General features: G+C 40.0%; 1 protein-coding gene across 1 annotated transcript in view; it reads right to left on the minus strand.

The window, feature by feature from the left end:
- TMTC2 (transmembrane O-mannosyltransferase targeting cadherins 2) overlaps positions 1-17,872 on the minus strand; it is a gene marked incomplete at both ends in the record, with an annotated part of 448,300 nt that extends 430,428 nt beyond the window's left edge. Inside the window, one exon of the mRNA XM_080705147.1 lies at positions 17,790-17,872. Within this exon, the coding sequence (XP_080561273.1) occupies positions 17,790-17,872 (83 nt within the window). The remainder of the gene's footprint in view (positions 1-17,789) is intronic.
- Positions 17,873-26,410: the final 8,538 nt, after the last annotated feature.

Raw genomic sequence — 26,410 nt, forward strand, 5'->3', positions numbered from 1 at the left:
CTAAAAAAAAAACAAAAAAAAATTGGGGATAAGTTTTGGCTTACGTTTCTTATTCAAAAAAGGTTTAAATAATTTTTTAACAAATTGTATGATTTATAGAAAATCTTTTTTTTTAATTTATTGTGGTACTAAGGGTAGAACTGGGGGCATTCTACCTCAGAGCTACACCCCGAGCCCTATTTTTTATTCTTTATTTAGAAACAGGGTCTCACTGAGTTGCAAAGGGCCTCACTAAGTAGGAGCTGAGGCTGTCTCTAAAAACTTCAATCCACCTGTCTCAGCCTCCCAAACACAGGGATAACAAGCGTGTGCCACCACACCCGGCTATCAAAAATCTTTTAACTTCACTTTCAACCAGTTTTCATAAGTAGTGACAAGAGAAAAATAAGTAATAACAAAAATTTTAATTTAAGATTATTGCTTAATGGTGGGTGTGGTGGTGCACACCTATAATTCCAGTATGTGGGAAGCTGAGACAAGACGGTTGCAGATTCACCACCACCTCTGAGGGTTTAATCCTCAGTGTCAAAAAATATGCTTAGTATTAAAAATAATTTTAACTTTTAATATCACTATTTGCCCTTAAGTCTATAAGAGATAAGGCATATGAATAAAAGGCCCAACTTAACATTAAATTTACTAATTCTCTTGGATTTCAATTTGGAAAATAAGCCTCATACACACAAAACTAACTAATCCTCAGAGATAAAGTCCTAAATAAACAAAGAAGACCAAATGGATATATACTACGATGATAGTCTTTTGCTATAAAACACAGATAAGCTATTTTATAACACACAACAACAATGTAACATGTAATCAAAATATATCACAGAATTCCTTAAAAAAACGCTAAACAGATACATCCACAAACACAGCTGAGTTCAGAGACCTTCCTAACAGACCTGTCTTGATTTCACCTCAAAAAATTACTTACTCTGTTTCCAGTTTGTAAAGATACCAATCAGAATTGCCCATCATCTACTGCTCTGTCTCTCTGTTCCTCCCACAAAGGCAAAGTCCATCCAGATTTCCCCAGAAACATCCCTCTTCTGTATCATAAAAGGAAAGCAGTGTGTCAAAGTATGAAGGGAGCTAAGTCCTCAAGTCGGCTTCTCTCCGTTTTATCTAAGTTCATGTATAGTGATCATTCTTAACCTCTTTCCTCATAAGATATAACCACAGCTTCCATCCAACTCTAAAACCTGGACAAATACCATCACTTGTCTTTTGTGTAGTTTTAAAAATCAACTAGGAAGCGTGTTTAATAGGGTCTAGAATTACTGGTTTCTTGAACCAATTTAAATTAATTCCAGAGTGCTGAGAAGCATTTTGCAAAATCTATTGGCTGTTCGGCTTTAGTAACTTAAAAACAGTGTGACTCATTTTTCTTTAAACCATCAAAATTTAGTTAATTAAATAATAGTAGGTGAATTTTCACCTGAATATTCTAAAAATATTCCAAAGAACAGATGTGGACTAAAGCAAACTAGGCTGCTATCCAACAAGAACCAAAAGCGCTCTCATTTTTAGGAGCTTGCCACTTGCTGTTAGAATTTAGTTGTCAACGGGAACAGAGTAAACATTCCAACCGAGAATAAGGGAATACCTAGGAAATAGATGGCTATTGTGGCCGAGGAAAAACATCTTTGATTCTCATGGCCTGTTCTGTTAATGTGCCTCATTTTCCACTGTATGTGTGGCAATGGGGCCAATGTTTCAACTCAGAATATTATTAAGTGCCCCAAAGTAACCAATTTCAAGACTATATCTTGGGCAAATGAGTCCAAACACATCATTACAAAATTGCGAGCCATTTTAAGCTGGCAGGGAATCCAGGGAGTCAGAGCCACTCCTAGACTGGGAAAAGAAATCCCTACTCCAACAAGGCAAGGGGGCACTTCAACATACGTAGGTAGTTTACCTATACTTTGCAAAATAATAATAATAATAATAATAATAATAATAATAATAATAATAATAATTGTCTTTTTCTTTTTCTTCGTAGTGGTGGTACCCAGGATTGAACACAGGGGCATTCTATCTTCAAGCTACACCCCCAGCTCTATTTTATTTTTTTTATTTTTGAAACAGGGTCTCACTAAATTGCTGACGTTGGCCTTGAACCTATGATCTCCCTGTCTCAGCTTCTGAAGTAATTAATTGGATTAAGGTGTGCACCGCTATACCCAACAAAAGTTTTTTTTTTTTTTTCCTTTAGGGGGTTGGGAGGATAACCATTAGTATTTTATTGTATCATTGTATCACATACTCTCTTTGTATAAGGAATCCCTAGCAAAATGTGAAATGAATGTGAAAGATTCACCTTAACTAAGAGAGAGGTCAATATTTTTAAATAGAGAACTATGTGTAAGTAAATTAACACAAGTTATAGGCCCTAGTGGTCATGCAAGTTACTAGAGAAAGAAAAACAAGCTTTTCAGAAAAGGTTTCAAACACAGCTTTTATATTCAGTCTTTTTCATTGTAAGCCAAAGTGTATAGAAAAGTATTCCTGAGATTTGAGATAATCTTGAACATTATCTTTTCCAACAGAAATGAAAACAAGCCTGTGTTCTCATTAGGATATTTCACTGTCTATGATGTGTATGTCAGAGGTTTGTTGTTGTTGTTTTTGGTACTAGGGATTGAAAAGTGGCGCTCTACAACGGAGCTACATCCCCAGGCCTTTTTTTGTTGTTGTTTTGTTTTCATTTTTCATTTGAGACAGTATCTCACTAAGTTGCCCACCTTGGCCTGGAACCTGTGATCCTACAGCTTCAGCCTTCTGAGTCACTGGCATTATAGGCATGTATCACCACACCCAGCTGAGTAGAAATACTCTTATAAAAATGGTAAGAATCATAATTATACATACATTCCTATGTATTTTATCATCCAACTTAAAAGAACAAGACACCAGTACCTGTGTGGTAAAGACAGGAGGATGGTGGTTCGCAGACAGCCTCGGCTACTTAGGGAGGCCTTCTACAATTTAGTGAGACCTTGTTTCAAAATAAAGAATAAAAAACAGGGCTGGAGGAGTATCTTGGGAGTAGAATGCCCCTGAGTTTCATCCCTAGTACCACATACACAAAAAAAGAACTAGACAATTATGATAAGAAATACAGAAAACATCTAGTTAGATTGTTCATATATACTTCGTGTGGGGTGGGGAGTACTGAGGACTGAACCCAGGGGAATTCTACCTCCAAGCTACACCACCAGCCCTATATTATTTTTGTTTTGATACGGGCCCTCCCTGCATTGGTGAGAGTCTCACTACTTGTTCAGTCTGTCCTTGAACCTATGATCCTCTTGTCTCAGCCTCCCAAGTACTGGGATTAACGGGCATGCAACACTACACCTGGATTCACATATACTTTTAATTATTCATTGCAAACAACTGATTAGCAAAATTTGCATGCATCCATGGGTATGTGTATACAATGATTGAGTTTCAATTTCATTTCTCTCAGCCTAAAAATTCAAGATGAAAATTAAATTTCAAAACTATTACTTATTATCTATTGTTCATTGGACCTTTTCAGTTACCCTAAGTCTGTCTGGAATGTTAAATTATACATGATTAAAAATAAGTTTAGGCTTTTCATTTTAAACTTCTTTGATCTTAAAAAATCTTAAGTATTCTCTAGTACTTTCAGTGTTATTTAACAGTGTTTTCTTAAGTTACCAGTAATACAGCTAATGATAATTAGAAATACACCTAATGATAATTTTCACTGATTTTTCTTGAGGGGGTACTGGGGATTGAACCATGATCCTCCCTCACACATCCTAGGCAAGTGCTATATCACTGAGCTATATCCTCAGCCATTTTTAAGTTTTGTTTTGTTTTGTTCTGTGACAGGGTTTCACTAAGTTACCTAAAATCTTGAACTTAGGATCTTCCTGCCTCAGCCTACTAAGGAGTTGGGATTATAGGTATGTACCTTTGGTATGCCCAACCAAAGATAATTTCTTGATTAAGAGAAATATTAAATAATATTTATGTTAGAAACCAGATGTTGTAGAAGGCTCTTTATATAACATCTTATTAAACTCTCCCAATAATTCCATGTAATAAGTATTACCACCTCATTCTATAAATCAAGGAAGAGAGGGTAAAGAGTTCAATGCACACCATGAGCAAATAATAGTTTTGGGATTAGAATTCCAGATTATCTAATTCTAAAGTTCTTATGATCTTTACTCTGCCACAACGCTGCTTAAAACGCTCTGAGAAAAGCCAAGCCTGGTGGTGTGTGCCTGTAATCCCAGTACATGGGAGGCTGAGACAGGAGGGTTACTAGCTCAAGGCCAGCCTCAGCAACTTAATGAGACCTTTGGCAACTTAGGGACACCCTGTTTCAAAATAAAATATAAAAAATGGCTGAGGTTGTAGCTTGGATACAGAATGTCTCTGGGTTCAATCTCTAGTACAAAAAAAAAAAAAAAAGACATATGTCATCGCTATCAAACACATCACCAAGCTTAGACGCTAGAAACTGCCATCCAGTTCCTGGGCTATGCGTACTTCCTCCAAATTCTAAACACACGACTGAAATACACAAACACTAGAAGGCAGAAAAAGCTTGGCTTATGTATCATAAGGCTTTCCAAATCACCAAGCCACTAGAACTGCTCTGCATATGAAAGTATTCCCACGAAAGGCACGTCAGTGAAGAATGAGACTGCAATAGCCAGTAACAATAAGCCCTGCCAAAAAGGACCAAGTACCAAGGATTCTTTCCACCTGATACGCCATAATTTGTCATTTTACTCTCTAGAAGAAGAGATTGTCCAGAATGTCTATTTGAAACAAGTCTTCATGCACAGAATCCAAAAACATAGGAAAAACAAGAGAAAAGAAATAGAAGAGAGAAAGAAGTGCTGATGTGGTTAAAACTGGGGACATCTGGTCACAGAAGTGGATAAAGATAAGAAGCAGGAGTAGAGTGCGAAGGGAAGGTGGAGGGTGGGCAATAAAAGTGTGTACAGTAGGAGATCAAGGGCGGGCTCCAAATGAAGAAATCGGCTACAACATGAAAGTAGAACACAGCTCTGTTCTCCAGGGGAAGAGTGGGATACTCCACGTACAGTGACTACTTGAGTCATTCAGCCCTCTGGTCCAACACATTCTACATCTAAGAATATAACTATGCAGCTTTTTAAAACCACAGAGAACATTCACCCTACCATTTCACTTAATCCGCACTCTGTGGTGGGCAGTTAATATTATTATTTTCACTTCCTGAGTTCAAGAAAGCTGAGGACCTCAAGTACTTAACTAATAAAATGATAACTCCAAGATTAAACTCTAATCTTTTTTCTGGGTATACTACATCTACAATATATAATATTTTAAATAAAACAAAGAAGCCAGGTGTGGTGGTGCAGGCCTGTAATCCAAGTATTTGGGAGGCTGACACAGGAGGGCTGCTGGTTCCAAGGTAGCCTCAAGAATTTAGAGACCCAGCCTCAACTCAATGAGACCCTGTTTCAAAATAAAAATAAATAAATAAATAAAAATAAGAGCTGAGCATGGTGGCACACATCTGTAACCCCAGTATTTGGGAGGCTGAGATGGGAGGATCCTAAGTTCAAGGACAACCTCAGTAAGTAGTAAGACTTTCATCAATCTAGTGAAACTCTGTTTCAAAAATAAAATAAAACAAAGCTGGGGGTGGAGCTCAGAGGTAGCATGCCCTTGGGTTAAATCCCCAATACCATAATAAATAAATAAATTAGGGCTGGGGGTATAGCTTAAAAGTAAAATGCCTCTGGGTTTAATCCTCGCTACCACAAAATAACAGGTAGATGATAGAACAAAGAAAATATAATTCATTTTCATATGGGGTCTTTAAAAAAATTTATATTAAACTGGAACTTAAAATTTCAGATATCCCCAAAGATCCCCAAATCACCCAAGGCACCTGAGGCCTAGAGTGTACCATTCTCCTCCCATCTATCCATCCCTTCATCCCTCCATATATCTTTCCTTCCTTCCTTCCTTCCTCCCTTCTTTCTTTCCTTTCTTATATTTTCTTTCCTTTCTTCAGTGCTGGGGATAAAACCCAGGGTCTCAAGCCATTATGCCAAGATGATGCCCACTGAGCTACATCACTAGCCCAGGCTCACACACTTCTAAGTAGATACCTCCACCCAATATCACTATCCAATGTCTGAACACCGTCAATAAATTCCCATCTTTTATATTCTCAGCTGCATAAACTCTTCACATTTTGCTGCCTGCCTAAGGTCCACAAAGTCTATAAAGTTTTTGCCCAATGCAAGTAAAATTCTCTCACAATAGATTTTTTTAGCAAAGCACACACCAATTTAAAGACTGACTCTCAAGACAAGTTTAGGCCTCAGGACCTCTTCAAGTCCTGAGCCCAATGAAACCTAAACTTTGTTTAGGAAAACCTAAACAAAGCCTCTGGCTTCACTTGTTATTGGCTGACTTTTTAAAATCTCTGGTTTTGGAGGCTAGGCAGCTGAGCAATATCATTAGCTTCTCGCCAGCTTTCCTGTAGTTGGAATTGTTTTCCAGCAAATGTTACTGTCTTTTGTTCTCCTCCTCTGCTCTGAATATTCACTGCCAGATTAGCTATTCCTGAGGAAAAGAAAAAAAGAAACTTTCTAATCAGTAACATTTCTTTAGAGATACAGAATGTGAACATTTGGAGGCCTTCAGAAAATAGCAGCATGTGCCTCCACAAAAAGCAGCTTGCTATGACATTTATGACCAGAGCCAGTAGCCCCCTCACCTGTCTGGGACTAAAAACCTCATGTACGTCAACAAAAATATCAAAACCAATCACTAAGCCAAGGATGGGAAGGAGGGATGTGGAGGGAGTAGGGTGGGGATGCTGTAAGGGCCATGTTTGTCTCCACAAGTCTACCCCATTAAGATGTATTATTACAATGCACCAATAAAAAAAAATTAATCCCTATATAAACCTGTGATCCCTATGCAGGATGAAAATTTTTAGAATGAAAGCCACCATCTTCCAACCTGCCAACTTATTGCTAGTAAAGTTCTTTCTTCCCCATCACTCCATCTCAAGTCAATAGCTTCACTTAGGGACAGGTGAAATAGTAAACCTTTTGCAGTTACACCGAGACAACAGCCTATCAGTTAACTTATCAAAATCAGAATCCAATATTTGTGTTTTCAATTATGTTACAATTATGTTTGTATTATGTATCATACAAAATATGATAATTTTGTTAGTGACAGTGACAGATGTTTCTATAGAGATCACCGCCTGGAATTTCAACAGGCTCTCCACTTTTCCAAAATTTTAAAAATAACAAACTCACATGACCATCTTAAGGAAGCTATCTTTAATGAGCAAGAGCTTCACCAAACTGCTGAGGCCGGCTTCAAACCTACAATCTTTCTGTCTCAATCTCCCAAGTACTGGGATTACAGGCATGCACCACCAAGCAGGGCTGTAATATATTTAAATGAAATAACACCTATTACCCAAAGTGTGGTCCATAAGCCTGCTGTATCTGCTGTACCAGGAAATAACAGAAATGCAGAATCTCAGGCCTCCTTCAGACAGAATCTGCACTGTAACAACTGCAGGCCATTCCCATGTAGACTGAAATTTGACAATCTAAAAACATATACACACAGTCATAAAAAGAGATCAGATAAGTGCCCACTTCAGTATTTCTTTAGAGGAGGCAAAAGGAGATCCATCTAGATCTAAGAAACCAGAGGTTTGGGCTGACTTGAAAAAGATGTTTTTAAAACCAGGTGTCTTTATGAATGCAGGCAGGCAAGCTGCAAGAGAGGACCCAGCCAAAACCCCCAGTATGCCACAGGTATCTTCAACAAGGTACCAGGAGCGCAGGTAAAATAGTCACCAAAAATCTGTTTGTAGAAATAGCTGACATTATGCTGATAAAAGACAAGTGTTTTGTTTTTTTGTGGTTCGGAGATGGAACCCAGGGGCATTATACCTCTGAGCTATACCCCCAGCCCTAGCTGTTTGTTTGTTTGTTTGTTTGTTTGTTTGTTTGTTTGTTTTGAAACAGGGTCCCAACTGAGTTGCCAAGGGCCTCACTAAGTAGCTGTGGCTGTCAGTGAACCACAATCCTCCAGTCTAAACCTCCTGATTGCTGGAATTACAAGCGTGTGACACCACGCCCGGTGACAAGGGTTTTTTAAACAGTTAAATTTTCACTTCTCTTTGATGTGGAAAAAAAAAATCAATAAACCTCAGTTTTAGAAGGTAACAAAATAAAAACTTAAATACAGATGTGGGAGGAAGTAATCCTAAAGAGATTGCTTTTAATGGGCTATCTTAAATAGAAGTTAGATACTCGTGGCACACTAAAGTTGATAATTTCAGCAGACTGATATCTTTAATAGATTTTTTTATTCAAACCTCAATTTCATTTTCTTTGGTTAACTCAGTACATTTCCCTAGAAAAGTGGGTTAAACTATAAAACCTTGTCTCATTAATATAAATTCAGTGACACAACTCAGTACTATGTCTTTTCCTTTCAATAGAATAACAGTAACCTTCCTATTTTTAAATGCAGTTTACCAGATGAATTCAGGTATACCAGTTTTTCACATCAGCTATAAATAATTGCCTCCCTCTAAAGGGCCTATTTCTGCAAATAAAAATGTCTTCTTGCCTGATTAAGCTTCTTCATCATCTGAGAACTTTTCTTCAGCAAATTTGTAGTTGGAAAATTTGTCACTTGGAGCCTGCTTTGTCAAAACTAGCTTTTTTCAATTGCCTTGGGAGAGCAGGCTTACAGTTAATTATTTGGGGGGAGGAGCGCAGCAACCTGTTCTAAAGGAAACACAATTGAAAGAAATAAACAAAAAAAGATTTGTACTCAAGTATTCTACTTTAAGATATCTTTTTCCAATCCAATGCAGAAGGATGAACAGTTCCATGGTTAAAAGCCTGAAGAAAGGAAGGCAGGAGTAGCCAAAAAGCAGTTTACCCAAAGAGAGAGAGAGAGAGAGGAGAGAGAGAGAGAGAGATGAAGAGAAGAAAAGAGGAGAGGAGAGGAGAGGAGAGGAGAGGAGAGGAGAGGAGAGGAGAGGAGAGGAGAGGAGAGGAGAGAGAACGAGAAAGATCCCAAAGGAATCAGTGCAGGCTCATTGCAGCTGCCAGCAACACCTCAAGAACCTCTTTTCCCTGGTGGTTCTGTAATGACAAGCATCCTCCCCAAACTGAGAAGGAGCAGCCAAGTCTGTGAATGGAATCACTGTGGCCACCACCTAAGGCACCCCCTGCAGAGGACACAATTTGCAGGGATGTCACTTCAGCATGCACTGACATCCAGTAAGTTCCTGTTCCCTCTGGAGAAGCCTTACTAAAGAATTTAACTATTGACTCTCATATTTAATCCAAGAGACACCACTAACACAAAAGAAAGCAGGGTAGACATGCTTTCATTGTGGAACAAATTGGAAATTAACAGAAACAAGATGTTTATTTTTCTCAAAGTGTTTTCACTTATCTGCCTCTCCCAGAATGCTAGTTTTATAATCTTGGGTTTATAATAGAAGCTCAATAACAATATGCTTTATAACAGCATACTTAACACAAACATATAACCAGGCTGATAGAGTAAAAACAACAACAACCAAGAGCCATGTTTGCATCTTTCAGCTTCTTTATAGATCACTTGTAAACAACTGAAAAAAAAAAAGAAAAAAACCTCTTAAGGCACAGCAACAAATGTTACTAGCCTTATTCATCCTTTTTAAAAAAAATACTAATTTGTAAGAAATAAACTTGTAAAATGTCATTTAAAATTAATAGCCAAAGAATTCCAAATATGTAGGGTTATATGGACTGCAGTTCCTCCCACTGGATTTTTAAACATTGTTGAAACATGTCTACTTGAAATACTTTAGTCCCATCAGTTAACACTGTTCAAAATGTCAAGAGCCATATTGCGCCCCAGTGGCCACTCTTCAGCAAATAACATCCTTTGAAGTTAAAACACTCCTAAATGATACCAAGTGAGACTTCCTTGAGTAGCACAGTCAAACTTATCTAAGCTTATCTACTTCTAAGGAGAATGATAACCTCACCAGGCACAATGGTCCATGCCTGTAATCCCAGTACTTGGGAGGCAGGGACAGGAGGATAACTTCAAGACCAGCCTCAGCAATATACTAAGATGCTTAACAACCTAAGGAAACTTTATTTCAAAACAAAAACATTTTTAAAAGGGCTGAGGGTGTATCTTAGAGGTAGAATGCCTCTGGGTTCAATCCCCAGTACCATTAAAAAAGTAAAAATAAAGAAATTAAAAACCTCTGGAATCATAATTAGCAAAAAACACTTCCTTTATCAAACCTTGCAAATTTTTCAGTTTCAAATCTCAATCATGTTCCATATCCAAAGGCAATCTTTTTATACACTATTTCTTAATTAAATAAACCATGATTGCACGCCTATAGTGATCTCTTTGTTTTTTGATTTGATGCTTCTGAGGAACAATAACAAATTTATTATATGATAAATTCCACTGAAATAAAGGTTAATCATAAAAAAAGATATAGGACAGAAATGTTTTCTTTGACCATAACACCAAGCACAGAGATGCTAATGTGTGTTTCCATCGACAAAGCATATAATTTTGCCAGGCACCTTGACTGTAACTACATTCTGTACCATGCTTCAGGCTCCCTCTCATTCTGATATCACAGAATGGCCCTGCAAAGAAATCAAGAAACAAAAGCCTATGTCAGATTATCATAAGCAAATAGCATTTCCTCTGCCAAACACTAAGGTACTCCTAAAATAAATACAGGAGCTCTGTCTTCAAGCAAATGTGATACCTGTACAGCCTTCAAAGAAGTAAATACACATATAATTCCATTTAATCCCACAGTAAAATGGAACCGAAAGGCAGGGTTAGAATTTTTAACTCTTTTCTATATTAATTTTCTAGACATAAACCAATCGAAACCTCTCTTTCTCTATTTCATCTTTAAGAAGACAATTTCTAGTTGTTCAAATTCATTGCCCTTAGGGGGAAAAAATCCTTATGTAAAGTAAGCTACTTTAAAAACATGACAGTAACTTTCAGGTCAAATTTTGAAAAAAATTATTTCATTCTCCTACCTTCTTCAAAATTCTCCTTTACAGCGAGGTTTACTTGTTTCACATCTACCTGTAAAGAGGAACGTGTGGCTTTGAGAACGTCACTTGTCTGACTAGGTTCCCTCCCTTAGCTCACTCTCTCAGCTTCCTGTTCTGGCCACCACGAGGAAAGGCAACTTTTCCATAACATACCCGGCCACTGAGCCATTTCTACCTTGGATCTGACCAATCATAGGTGGACCTCTGACAATGAGAGCCCCCAATAAAAATTTCTTCATCTAAGCTGTGTTTTTCAGGTATTTTGGTCAAAAGGATGAAAAAAGTAACTAAAACGAGGTCATAGTTGTAAAGCCAATAAAAGAAATCTTAAAAACTTTTAAAAGACTAAAATGAACATTTATCCCTTTTATTCTTAAAACCTTGAATAGCAGAGAAAACAAACAAAGGAGATTGAAAAGCTAAATGGTCAGAGAAGACAAAGAGAAGAGTGATGGACAGAAATGTGATTGTGCTGCATCTTGTCATCAACGGCCTAGAAAATACAGGCAAAAGCGTCTGAGACGAACGTCGTTAGGCCCAGCTGAGGTAAATCTAGTTAACACAAAGAATTCGGCCATGACAGATACCAGGACAATTAGGAAGGCACACTTGAGAGAGGTATTGCAAACTTTCCACACCTATAAATAAAGTGACAATGAGTACCAGTGAGAATATCAGACCAAAAATAAAGCCAAGCCAAGGCATCCACCATACAACCCAAACACAATGCAGTGTTCTGGAAGATTAAGGAACAGAATTATATTCACTCCCAGTTAAATGTGGGAATCAGTGAAAATGAACATAAACATGAGATTAAGTTAACAACAAGAGGTAAATTCAAGTGAACTCCTATCCACCAAAGGGCAAGCTCTCGGCATCTTTACAGGACTATCATATTAAATTCAAACACTTTACCTGCTAAAGCACGGGTAGGACATGACTGTATTTAGCGCTACACTTGATAACAAGGGTGAACAGCTGCTATAGATGTATTATGTGCCACAGACATAAGCAGCCAATGTGTAATAGTTTTCATCATTAGTGACTTAAGGAATGCAGCAGTTTATTCCTCAAAAGCACAGACAAATCAGGTCTTCAAAGAAACCATCTAGCATTGAATATAATTACACCTGTACTTATCCAAAATAGCATGCCTTTTTCACCCCATGAAAAACAGAAGGTAAGCCGTCCTGATATGTCATTTCACGTTTGTTTTAAGCTCCTACATGAAGACAGCTATTCATAGGAGGTCTCTATATTAAAAAACCCATTGGTCTGTTCCTTCAACACTTGCCGTTACTTGTCACTCCTACAAAGCCATTAAAATAAGTACACAATATTTAGCTCCCAAAAGAGAATCAAAAAGTTTAAAAGATGAATGTATGTTAAAAAAGTACTTTGGATAAGAATAATAAAGTTATAATAATAATAGGTTATCAGAGATTTCTCAGTATACCTTATAGGCAAACTTTGTTTTTCCTAATATTGTGATGGAATATTAGATGTAATATTCAGATATAATGCACCTTTAGGTATTTTAGATATAATCACCCCCAGCCTATGACAAACAGCTGTGCCATCATCAGCATTTTAAACAAGTGCTTTTGGCAGCTTGCGAAAGAGGAACAATGAGGAAGACCAACCCATGCAGGAATCCAAAAGGTTGTAGTTATTTCGAGGTGTATTTAGTGTGACTATAGGAGCACATTAGCCCTGGAAAACTAAAAGCAGATAAGACAACAGCCCACAGAATCACCAATGTAAATGAATAATCGTGTATGTGAGCACACGCACGTGCACGTGTGTATGAAAACAACTAAGAGACAGATGGCTGGCAAGCAATTTTCCCTTTGGCATTTGTACATGCCTGTCCATTCAGTGCCTGTATTTGGGTCATTTGCTATGATAAACACCATGTGACAAGCTCAATGGAGGCAAAGCAGGGCAGACGATACTGACTTCGCCTCCTTGTAGTTTTCATTTATCGATAAAAGTTGTATTGTTCAAAAAGAGCAAAAAGTCATTTCCAGGTAGATTTGTTTCTGCCAAAACAGCTAGGGAAAAATAATGCCATGTAAAATCATTCATTAATTATAAATTGCTTACAACTGCATTTTCTCAGTGTATTATAAAATGGGAAGGAAAAGAAAGGGCAGAACAATACCCTTGCACACTGGTTTCTTCTTGTAATTGCTTGACAAGACAACCTTTGAAACAAAGCAAACTTTTCTCCAAGTTTTAGTAATTCTTCCTAAACATGTGTTTCCTAAATACCAGGCATGCATTCAGTTGTTAAACATGCTGGAATTTTAGGAAAATAATTTTACATTGGTTCAACATCCATCTATTAGAGATAACTTTTTAGAGAGAAGGTAACATAGTGATCAATCATTCCATGAAGGAGAATTGTTATACCGTCAAAAACCCAAATGAACAATAACATTAAGACTAAGTGAAAAAAATAGTTGAATATCTTTGGGAGAAATCTTTTTTTTAATTGTCATCCAAGGGTGGTGGCGCACACTTGTAATCCCAGTTCTTAGGAGGCTGAGAGAGGAGGAATACAGGTTCGTGGCTAGCCTTAGCTACTTAGTGAGACCCTCTGCAATTTCAGACCCTGTTTCAAATACAGAATTAAAAATAGGGTTGGTGGAGGAGCTTGAAGGTAGAACATCCCTGGGTTCAATCCCCAGTACCACACACACAAAAAAAGAATTTGCTAATATTCTTTAAATTGTCCATTCCTTCATTTTAGATGCTGTTAATCAAAATTATGATGAAGAAAATCTCAGTGTTTCTATAAAAATGAAAACTTACATTTACATATAAATAAAAACTAGGGATGTTCTATTAAGAGTTAGGGGTAGTTTTCATTCTAGACTAGACATTTCTGCTATAAGGTTGTGTCTCCAACTTTCACACAATTTTTGTACAATAAAATAGCTAAGAGGTCTATAAGTAATGGTAATGATCCAGACTGTGATCCAGATGCAAAATGGGCAATAAGGAAAAAAATATTCAATGGAGTTTCAAATGCATTTTTCACATTCAAAGTCTTAGATTGTCTTTTTTCCCAAAGTAATGAATTATTTTACTCATGACAGAATTTAAAAAAAGAGAAGTTGCATTATCTATTTATTTATTTGTGTGTATGTCATAAAAAGGCATGTCATCTAACTGATGACATACAGGAATGAAATCACACTTTAAAACTTTTCTGGTTTACCTTTGTTTGCTTTAAAGTAAACAGGTTACTTCCCTGAAAAACTTAGAATGGTATTTTTAAAGAGGATTAAAAAAAAAAAAAAAAACAAGGCCATGCCATCCTCAACAAATATGTACGAGAGGAGGGGACTCTGGAATCAGCAAGTTTTTTTCCACTTACTTGAATACCAAATTTCTCTTGACTAGAAGGGAGGTCCCTTCAAAGAGTCACATACAACATGACTTAAAATCTGGCAAAGACTGTATAGTTACAATTCCAATTTTACTCCTGCCACAACTTAAGGTCCAATACAGTCATGAAATCATACTGAAGGCAGGGGAAGCTGAAACCATATATGCTTTCTCATCAGATACTGAGAATTCTACTATTCTACTGTTCGCTTCAACACATCATAGACATATTCTTAAGCTTAGCACAGAAACACTTGTAAAATATTAAATTTTACCATAGGGAAATTGATTTGGCTTTAAGAAAGTTTTTTTGTTACCACTTAATTTCAACCAAGATACATCAAACATTCAAAGTAATTACATATATAGTTCGTAAAGTAAACTTGATCACTGTATTTAAAAGAAATGATAACTTTGAGAAGTACCACAGCAATAAGGCTTAAGCTACAGCAATAGAAAACCCTCCTACAGTAAATGCCAGACTCTTCAGCCTAAAAGCAGAGTCTTGATTTCGTTAGGAAAGTCAGGCATAAGGGTCATCTTTCTCCTTGAGTATGGCTCTCTACACTTGCAGCCCTAGTCTCTCCTTACAGATGGTATTTCACAAGAGTTCCTGGGGGGCAGCAGAATCCACAGATGCAATTCAAGCAATATTTTAAAGGTGAGTCTTTGCAGTCTGGAATGGAGTAGTGGAAATAAACACATTATCATCTTCCTGCAGTTTCCACTTGGCTCCCCAGCTCTTTCCCCTTCACACACCAGTGACTTACAGTACTTAGAAAATATGTGAAAAGCCACAATTTACAGTGCACCTTGGCAGTGAATCACTGTAACATGCTGTGCATACAACAAGTAAGTTGAGCGCTCCATTAATATGTATCTCAGAATTCCTGGAATACACAAAAAGGAAGTTTGCTCCTCTTAAGATTTCACATGTACAAGTGTGTGTGGCTGCACATGTAGCCTCCTAAGAAATCAGAGCAAAACACCCTTCTTAAATTGGAGCAAACTAGAATACATACTTTAGGCCCTTGACATTACATATAATGTCTATATCAAGTCAAGCATGGTATCAGTTAGACATTATTGGCAAATCTTCATACCGAATTCATCTACATTCTTAGAAAATGGAAGTCAGTGTTGAGTTTAAGACTCAATTGGAAGGACAGTACCAGGAAGAACTTGTGATGACTGCCAAGCATCAAAGCACAACTAATTTATCATCACACACACCATTCTCCCAGTTATGAACCTCTGATTGTTTCTGACTCATAACTAAAGAGCACAAAATAAGTATAAGACTTACAGAAAAATGCACACACGTTTACTTTAGTTTTAGCCTTAATTCTTAGAGAATAGTTTCTCATGATGTATACTTTAAAGAAATGAACAGCCATCAAAAAGAGTATGCAGTCAGAATGCTTGCTTATCACAGTGTTCTACAACAATGACAGGATCACTTAGAGTTTTTCTTTTCTTAAGTAAACTCTATATTCATGGTTTAAATGCTTTCTATTCAGACTGTCCCCAACAGAGCCAGCAACTGCCTAGACTCATTCCCTGGGCTTCTTTTAGTGAAAAGTTATCCATCTTTGGAAATAGGGTCTTTTCTCATAAATACCCAATCAACAGCAGGTGCACCAGCACACACAAAATTGGAGGGAAAAGAGGCAGCTCCTCTCACTCTCAACAGGTGGATCGTTACTCAGAGCATGCAGAGCAGCTGCTTAAATCAACTGTTTAAAAGTTGAGAGAAAGTCTGTGTCAGCCAGTGTCTTCCTAGCAAGTGGTCTCTAACAGGTACGACATAAAATTCACCAAAAGGGTTTGCGGGACATTCTCGCACTCATCAGGGGACTTTAAAACAAACATGTGGTATGCACCAAAATTTGCTAGTTTAAGGCATACATCCCGGATTATGTTTTTAGCAGGACAGTGAGCACAAAGGAGAATGCAGAACATGGCTAATTAGCGTCAGAAGAAGAGCTCGCCTTCACTTCCTCTCAGTATCAACCACTTTGCTAAAGTTCACTCCTGCCTCACCCTAACCCTGGGGATCCATTCACTCTCTATAGCCCAGAGAGGCTGCTGAAAAGCTGTCAAAGGAAATCTGTGCTCACTTTTTGGATGGTTTAATTTCAATGGAGCATGAAACACCCCAGGACGGTTAATAAGTTTAGCCAGGCGTGCTGTTCTCCCTAATATATTTTAATTATGCATCTGTTTTAATTGTAATCAGATTAAGTCACCGGAAAGGCACAAATTGGAATTTTCCCTAATGGCCATTGGAGCTTTTCATCAGTTTCTAAACACTAACAACGTTTAAAAAATGGGTAGAGATACCAGCACAACTGTGACATTTTCCAGGAATCAATGCAAGTTTCTTTGACAACACAGTTCGGGTCTCATTAGCCACCCAAACTAACCTAAATACTGGAGACAACTTCAGTCTCTGGGGACGTCTTCTCCTCCAATTAACACAGGAGATTCACTAATGTCTAATGCAAAACTCCCAAACAGAAATGAAAGCCAAGGCTTTTATAAAGTGCTGTCCGATCGATTGGAGAGGGAGGCTGGGGGAGGCGGGAGATACAATCAGCAGCATTATCTTCGCCCAAGGAAAAGTGCGGTACTCGCCAAAAGAGAAAGTTGAAGCAGAGTGCGATCTCTCAATCTCTCTGCACTGTTTTGGCAACTGTCAAACGTACGTAGTAACTTCAGGAAATAAGTGTCCTAGGAAGAAAAGGAAATTGTACCGGGAAGATCTACTAGGGAGGGGCTTCCTTCCAGCCCAGACTTCAAATCGCTTAATGTGTTTTTGCTGCACCAAGGAATACCTGACTGCTTTTTTTTTTTTTTTGGGGGGGGGGGTTAACACGTTCATTTAAACAGTTTCCCAAACTGCCGGGATTTCCGCTAAGAAACTTAAGCGTCTGCCAAGGGACTGAGGAGAGAGAGAGAGAGAGAGAGAGAGAGAGAGAGAGAGAGAGAGAGAGAGAGAGAGAGAGAGAGAGAGAGAGGAGAACCTGCTGCTGCAAACTAAGAGCAGAAACGCAGAAACTCCCTCGGCACCCCCAGCGCGTTCGGGTCCCGGGTGTTAGCTTTAGGTGTTAACGTTTACGTGTCGCCTAAACCTTCAGGTGCTGAACCAGTTTCTTTCTCCAAGATGCACTTTGAACCTGAAAGCAGGACGCTTCCAGCACCGCCGTGGGGTCCCCACGCAGCCATCGCCCCTTCCTCTCGCCCCCTTACCTGTCATCGTAGCAGAAATCCGCACTCAGGGTGTTGAGATACAAGGCGAGCCCCAGAGCGCTGCTCACCAACTCTGCGATCATCTCTCCACCGCCTTCCCTCCGGCTCCGCTCCCAGCGCGCGGGCAGCAGCCGCAACAAAAAACAGAAGCATCAATCCCCACCTTGCGCCGCCTCTCCTCCCGGCTTCACTTTTCCCTCGCTTCCCCACCCTCTCGCGGCTCCCTCCCTCGGGTCCTCGCAGTCGCCGCTCCTCTCCTCCTCCGCCTCCTCCGCAGCTCCGCGTCCTCCCGGGGCGCTCACGCCGCTCTCCCCGTGCCCGGCGCCGGAGCGCCGCGCGGCGATGGTGCTCCGCGCCCCCCGCTGGATGCTCAGCGCCGGTCCCCGCGCGGCGGCGGCCCCCACCCTAACCCATGGCCGTGCGGGGCGCCCTAGGTGCGGAGTGAGACTCCGAGGAGGTGCGAGAGTGCGGGATGGGGGCGGAGGCACCGGACCGAGCCGGGCTCCTGGACCAGCTGGAGGGAGAGAGAAAGAGGGGCGGTGGGAGGGACGTGGCGAACCGCCTCCCCTCGCCGCCTCCCGGGCGCACGGCTCCGGGATCGCTCGCACTGGCTCCGGCCGCCACGGGGGCTGCAGCACATTCACTCTTTATTAGCGCCCTCCGGGCCCCAGCCCCTTCTCCAGTGAACTGAGAAGCGGCGGCTGGGGACTCCTGAAGCTCCCGCGTGGGGCTCTGCGCGCGCCCCCGGCGCCTGCGTGGCCACCCCTCCAGCCCGGCTTCGCCCGGCCCCTTTTCCCACCCAGATCCTCCCCGAGAGCTCCTCCCACCCCACCCCCTCCGGCAGGAGGCTCCGCCCACCCTGCTCCGAGCCCAGGCTCCTCCCAACACCTCCCTCTTTATCTCGTTTCTTTCACCTTCGATTTCTATCTGGAAAGCCCCCGGGACAAGGACGACTGCTGGAAGACAGCCCAGAGGGGTGGCTGAGTGCTCCCCGGGAGGGAGCACTGGGGACTGGGGGCAGGAGGAGGTGGCTGCTGCTGGCGGCGCCTAGCACCGGCCGGCACTCAAACCCAGCGCCTCAAGCGTGCCAAGCGCTGCGGGCTGGAGAGACTTCTGGTGACCCGGAGAGGATGAACAGGTTTGGCGAGTGCTGCGACCTCGGTCGCCACCAAAGGCACGAGACCTCTCACTCTCCAGCGATGCGTGAGCCGCAGTGGGGAATTGGGAGAATGGAACGCTCGGGAGGCGAGCTAGGAGCGAGAGATATCAGCTCTGAGCTCCCCTCCCCCCGCTTGCCGTCGACCCCCCCCCCCCCCAGTGTCAATGGAAAGACGTGTGGGGAGAGAAATGTTCCCCTGCGGGAAGGTTAAAAAGAAAGGATCCGAAACGAGACAAGAAAGGCGCACGGTCCCCGCAGCGATTAGCGGGGATGGGTGCCTTTTGTGGTCTCAGGACTGTCAGGCTGATGCTGAGAATACAGAGGAGAGGCGCGGCTAGTACAGCTCGATTCAGCGCTGTCCTGAAATCTAGTAAAGCGGAAAGCTATTGCCCTTTCTTTTCCGCCCGGATGCAGGACTGGATGGAAGGCCTCCAACATGATGAAATATGGTGTGGAAGAATAGCCCGGGTAGGACGAGCTCTGGGTACTAAAGTTGCAAGACCAAAAAGGACCGCGGGCTGCCTGCCACACCTCCTCTCGGCTTGTCTGTCCCCTTTTGGGCTGGACTAATGGCTCTCTTGGACCGTGATGAACACTACTGCAGCGCCCCCTGCTGTATGCAAGCTCGAGGCGCGGAAAACGCGTCTACCTTTGGGGCTGATTTCCTCCCCTGGAGAGCAACCTAACCAGCGAGCTCTCCCTGCTCTGCCCATTGTTGAAAAGTTCTTAAATCCCATCAAGATTCTTTATGACTCTCTCCTGAGCTGACGTGTTGATACTGGACTGTTGCACACTGGAGGAAGAATACATACTCTAGAATCAGATGTCTGGGCTTGAGCCCCCACCCAACTACTTACTATTATTATTATTACGTGTGTGTTACTGAGTATTGAACCCAGAGATGCTCTACCACTTAGCTACCCTTCCAGCCCTTTTTAAATCCTGAAACAGGATTACGGCAAACTAGGTGTGGCTGTGCACAACTGTAATTCCAGGGTTTGGGAGGCCAAGACAAGAGGCTCAAGATCAGCTTCAGTAACTTAGAGCCTGTTTCAAAATTAAAAGGTCTGGGATTATAACTCGGAGGTGGAGTGCCCTTGGGTTAACCCCCAATACCAAAGAGTAAAATACAATAGAAAGAAACAGGGTTACCACGCTGGCCTTGAACCTGTGATCCTCCTGTCTCATCCTCCCACGTACTGGCATCACAGGTGTAGGCCACTGAACCTTTCAGCTACTTATTACTTAGCTGCTCTTTGATCAGTCACTTAACCTCTTCCAGCCTCAGTGTTTTCATCTGAAAAACAATGGTAAAAAAAAGTACGAATTATAAAGGTATTATTACTTACCTGTTATTTTTGGCACTATAATTATGATAAGAAGAGTCAACATGTGTAAACCACCCCAAGGTCCTGGCAAGTAGGATAGATAGATAGAGACATAAGTTATTGTTGTGACTGAAAACTTCCTCTTTCACTTGCTAATTAAACAAACCCCAGCACATCCAGGCTGCTCCGATCCTAGTCCAGGCTAGCCTCATCTCTAGCATAGACTAATGTAGTGGCCTTCTAAGGTGCCTCCTTATTTTTACTCCTCCCTCTCTCCCATCTTAACATTGAACAGGTTTTATAATTACAATCTGCCTACTTACACATGACCAGTGACTTTCTATTGCACACTGAATAAAAATCTATTTTTTGTGCGTGGTACTGTGGATGAAACCCAGGGCCATTCGACCTCCAAGTTACACCTCCAGCCCTATTTTATTTTATCCTTTTTAATTTTGAAACAGAGTCTCATTAAGTTGCAGAAGGCCTCACTAAATTGCTGTGGTTGGCCATGTAATCCTCAAGTACTGGGATTACAAGCATGCACCACCATGCCCAGTTTAAAGTTCTAGTTTTACCATAGCTCATCTGGAACCGACTGCCTCTTGTCTGTCGCATTGTGCTTATATGTGCACAACACACAATCTTCTCAGGAACCTTCTACTCTTTTTCTTACACGGAATGCTTTTTCCCAAAAAAAAAGCATTTAGAATATTAGAGAGAAAAAAAAGCATTTAGAATGTTTGAAAAAAAAAAAAGCAAAAGAATGTTCGAGGCAAGGGCATTTAGCTCAAATGCCCTTGCCTCGAACATTCTTCTCTAGACTATAGTTTATAAAGTAGCCATACCCCCTTCACAATCTGTCTCTATCCCATAACTCTATACTATTTTCTTTATGGTATATATTAGTATCTGAAATTACCACTTGCAGGTGGGGACCTTAACACTCTCATTTCTCCACAAATCCGGACATGTAAGAGAAACTTTAAAAAGGTCAATAACTAATAAATGAGCAAATAAATGTACTCAGGGAAACCATGTAATAACTGAAATCCACAGCTATTCATCATGAGAGAATAAACTTATTGCCAATGTTAAAGATAATGAAAAATTTACAAAGGAAAGAGGGAGGAAGTAGGTTAAAAATCCTTAACAGAGCATCAACTCTGCAGGAAGACCCATGGTGGCAAGTCACATGTGAACAGCTTTCTTTAATAATTAAGAAGGCTCGGAGGCATAAAAATACTAGAAAACTTTGGGTTCTGCAAGCTAAAAGCTTGTATGCATTTTCCAGAGCTGTCTCCATATTCAAAATTCTGATACTTTTAAATATTTATTTCTACCTTCCCCCTCTTCTCTTCTTTCCTGCACGACCCCCCTCTAAATTGGAAACCTAGATTGTGAAATATTTTGCCAAGTGGTCTATCTTGCCCCACCTGAAAAGTGGAAGGCTAAAAATCCAACGCTTTGAGAAGTCCAGTTGCTTTTAACAAAATTTCTATTAAAATCTAACATGGGCCTTAATATTCTTCCAGTGCATTAAGGCATGGTCTCGTTCAGATTGCTCTCCAAGGGCTGAGAAGCAGCCAACTCGTGCATTTTCTACCTTCCTTGAACAACTGCCGAGGGAAATTGTATTAAAGATGCCATCGCTGTCCTAGGAGATCATTTAAAATTTGGGGACAGAGCCTTTCTAATTTATTAAGGTGTAGTTATCCAATATGAGATTGCCGCCTCAGGTCTGAATTAATAGACGGCCCATTTAGAGCTACCGTTGCTCTCCACAGATGAAGGGAATCAGGCTGGTTGGCTTGAGTTTTCTACCTTAGACACAAGATTGGCCAAAAAAGTGCTAAGGCTTTATTTTCCCAAGTAGATTCCACACATCTGCTACCTCGCCACTTCCTCAATGAATTGCTTTTTATAGTCGCCTGGACCTACCCTGCATTTGTTCTGCATTCCCAGTCCTTTGTTGTATAATTCATACCTTTGCAGTGCCAGTTCCTCAGGGTAAAGAGTTTCTTATTTGCCCAAGACATTTTTAGTTTATTGTGCAATACCATCTTCCCTTTGGGTGTTGCATAAATATTAACGAAAAATCCACATCTGGTGTTGGTCGTCATTTCTATTTGTCCTAATATAACTTTTCTTTGAACAATTCATTTGGAAACGGTGCCAAGGGTGAAATGTGGCACATAAATTCTCTCGTGCGGCACAGAACGCTTTTTAAAATGCCCACAGATTTGGCTATTTATGAACAGAAGATTTGCACCTCTTCCTTACTCTCTCAATTGGAAAAATGTAGCAGGCCAAACTAATTACAAACTCCCATATGCTTTTGGAAAAGGTATCCAGGAATCTCCTGCTAAAATCCTAACAGATTGACTAGGTAGCAGAAAAACACTAGCCCAGCAGGTGAAACTGCCTGTTTAGGGAGGTCAGAACAGAGCTCTCTGCTGGGGTATTCATAAGCTCTGGGCTTTGCTCAGGAAATAACCCTGCAGGAGAAAAACAGCAGAGTGTGGACGGAATGTGGGTCAGGGAGCTGAGAGAGACACATGGGCTGTCTGGTGAACTAATGACAGTAAATGCACTGGCGGCACACGTTACATTTAGATGTTTCCCAGCATACCATAAAGTGCTGCCCTGCAGACACTACTGCATGTAACATCACTTTATCCCAAGACTTGAGACCCATTAGGAATATAATTAGGACAATGCCGCCACAGAAACAGATCCTGGCACCTCTGTCACAAAACCAGGACTGTAAAGAACCAGCTGCTACCAAAATAATGATCACTTTAAGAATCTCACAGTTTCTCTGGCTTCTACTTGGGAGGAAGCGGAAATGGGGAGGAGAAGTGTAGAAATAACATGTTAATAAGCAGATATAGATAATTGCAGGGATGTTGAGGCTAATGAGAGAATTCAGAAACTCAAGAAATGTAATCTCCCTCAAAGAATCTGAATGCATTCACAAGCACTGGTATAAACACTGACCAGAAATATTTGAACAACTTGAAAAACTGCACAGAACTTTGAGTAACAGAATTTTGGTAAGACTTAGATTCTGTAAAATAAAAATTAGTTTGGATGTAAGCATTAGTTTAAATTAACCAGTTATTCATAAATTTTGCATTGAAGTTCTGTCCAACCTGGACGTTTGAAGCCAGCATTTTCCAACAGAATTTTCTGCAAAAAAAAAAAAAAAAAAAAAAAAAGGTTTTATATCTAGGCAGTCAATAGCAATAGTGCCGCCATTAGCTACATGAGGATTTTACACAGTTGAAATCTGGCTGGTACACTTGAGGAAGTGAATTTTTAGCTTTGTTTCATTTTAATTAGCTTAGTGACATGTGACTAGTAGCTACTATATTATCACAGCTTAAGCTGTGAGGATTTCCTTGCAGACACCACCTTCTGTGCCTTACCATGAATTTCACATGAAAGACAGTTGCCAACACCCGCCCACTGGTCAAAGCTTTTGTCCTGACTGATTTTTCCCTTCTAAATATGCTCCTACATGTAACCTGCTTTTATTTAGAAAACAGCTGCCAGCTATTTTGTACTTTTAGGTATTAGACATTGTAGTGAGTACATTATGGTTATTATCTCGCTTCATTCTGGAGAGATGGGTACCATTACTATCCTTGTTTTATAGAGATGGGAATGGAAGCATAGAGGGGTCAAGTACATTTTCCATACTCTTACGTCCTTTAAGTAGTGGGACTAACAGTGGAACTTAGTCTCTTAAATCCAAAAGTCTATGCTTTAACCACTACTCAGCACAATACCTATTGCTCATTCTCCCATTCAAAGGTCACATCCTCCACAAGGAGCTACTACCAGGCAAGGAATTATTGGTTATAGCCAAGATGCTCTGAATATATTTATATTCTGCCTTTTCTACCTCCCCTCAGATAATTTTTGTAATATATTGTGGAAGTTATTTTATTTTTCTTCTTTTGCCTGAGTTTTTTTCTTTAACCTGTTGTGGAAACTTGCAAAGACTATACTCTAATGTTTGTTTGTTTGTTTGTTTGTTTGTTTTAGTGTGTGGTGCTGGGTATTGAACCTTGGCATATTCTACCTCCAGGCCACATCTGCAGCCCTATTTTATTTTTTTATTTGTAAATGGTCACTCCAAGTTGCTGAGAGCCTCACTAAGGTACTGAGTGAGGCTGGCTTTGAGCTGCGACTCTCCTGTTTCTGCCTCCCAAGTACTGAGATTACAGGCATATACCACAATACGTGGCTATTTTATTTTATTTATTTTATTTTGGTACTGGGTATTGAACCCAGGGGCATTCTACCTTCATTATCCACCCAGCCCCTTTTATTTTTTGTTTTGAAACAGTCTCACTAGGTTGCTGAGAATGTCATTATGTTTTTGATGCTGTCCTCTGCAAACCTGAGATCCTCCTCTCTCAGCCTCCAAAGTACTAGGATTATAGGGATGCACCAATAAGCCTGGCTCACTCTAATTAATAATAGAAGCCATCCCCCCACAAAGTACATACACACACTTTAACACACATCTTAATAATAAAGGTAGTCAAATTATGCATATATACTTTCCCTGACAATCCATACTGTCTATTGAAAAAATCATTGGAATCAATAGCATAAACCAAATTCCAACATATTAATAAAATTTTAATGCAGATTTCAAATTGGAAAGCCAAGTAGAAGATGTATAAAATATGATGCTAAAAACCCTCTATAAATTTGCACCTACGACATATTTTGATTTGAGCATCAGTTTACCTTAAACAGTTATTCATAAAATTTTCTTTGATGTTCACTCAACACAGACTTTTTTTTTTTCTTCAGTACTGGGACTGAAAGCCAGGGGCATTGTACCTCTGAGCTACACCCCAGCTATATTTTTTATTCTTTATTTTGAAACTGGGTCTCACTAAGTTGCAGAGGGCCTTACTAAGTAGCTGAGGCTGTCCACAAACCGTGATCCTCCTGTCTCAGCCTCTCAAATACTGGGATTACAAGCATGCACCACCATGCCTGGCTCAACACAGACATTTTAAGCCAGTGATTTCCAGTAGAATTTTCCATTTATTATTCCTATGAAGTGAATAGACATTCTATTTGCAGTTTGGCCTATTAATATAATAATAAATGAAAAAGATCAGAGCATTGTAAATTTTTGAAATAGATTTAATAGAGTTGCCCTTTAAAAATTTTAGTCTCTTGTAATTTATAATAATATTACCTTATTTAGTGATTATAAATGAATTACATATTTACAGATTGACATATAGACTTCCACCACCTTATATTTTTTCTTCCAAATGTTTTTTTCATCTTTTGTCCTTCTCAGTCTATTTTTTATTTTTCATATTTTTTTCCTACAAAAGCATTTCGAACTTAATCTACAAAATAACACAGTCACCTTCATATATGTTGTGAAAATCTACTCCAAGATATGCAAATGAAATGATTGCCTGCAATGATCCATTTGAAGCTAAGACATTTATTTTCTTAGCAGTCAGTTCCAGAGAGTTGGGCCTTGGACTGAAGTGGAAAAAATGATGAAGAAGACATTGAATTATCAGTTCCAAGCTAAGCACCAATGTAGAGGCTGGGGTCAGGAGCTCTCTTCCCTCTACAAGCCTTTCCCTGCAGTTAATCACATGCCAGTGCTAGGCTCAAAGGTTATGATCCACTGCCAAAGATAATTTGGCACAGTGCCTCCCCTGATTTATATTGCACCCAGAAACACAAACACCCACTAATCTACTTTTTATCATTATAGATGAATTCATATCTTCTAGAATTTTACATGAATGAAAATAAGACTACATGCCTTTTCCCCCTTGTTTGGCTTATTTTACTATACATAATTAATTTGAAATTCATCCATGTTTTGTACATATTAATAATTCACTTTATATTATCTCTGCAAAATACTTCATTGTGTAGCTATACCACAATTTCTTCAGCCACGTTTGTTAATCATCATTTGAGTTGCTTTCAAGTGTTAGCCATTGCAAACAATGCTGCTGTGCACATTCATGAAAATCTTTGTAGAGATTTATATATGAAAAAAAAAAATATATATATATATATGCCTGCATATCTCTTGGGTAAATTCCTAGGAGTGGGACAGCTGGGAC

This window comes from Muscardinus avellanarius, assembly GCF_963383645.1.
Source record: "Muscardinus avellanarius genome assembly, chromosome: 11".
Classification (NCBI taxonomy): Eukaryota; Metazoa; Chordata; class Mammalia; order Rodentia; family Gliridae; genus Muscardinus; species Muscardinus avellanarius.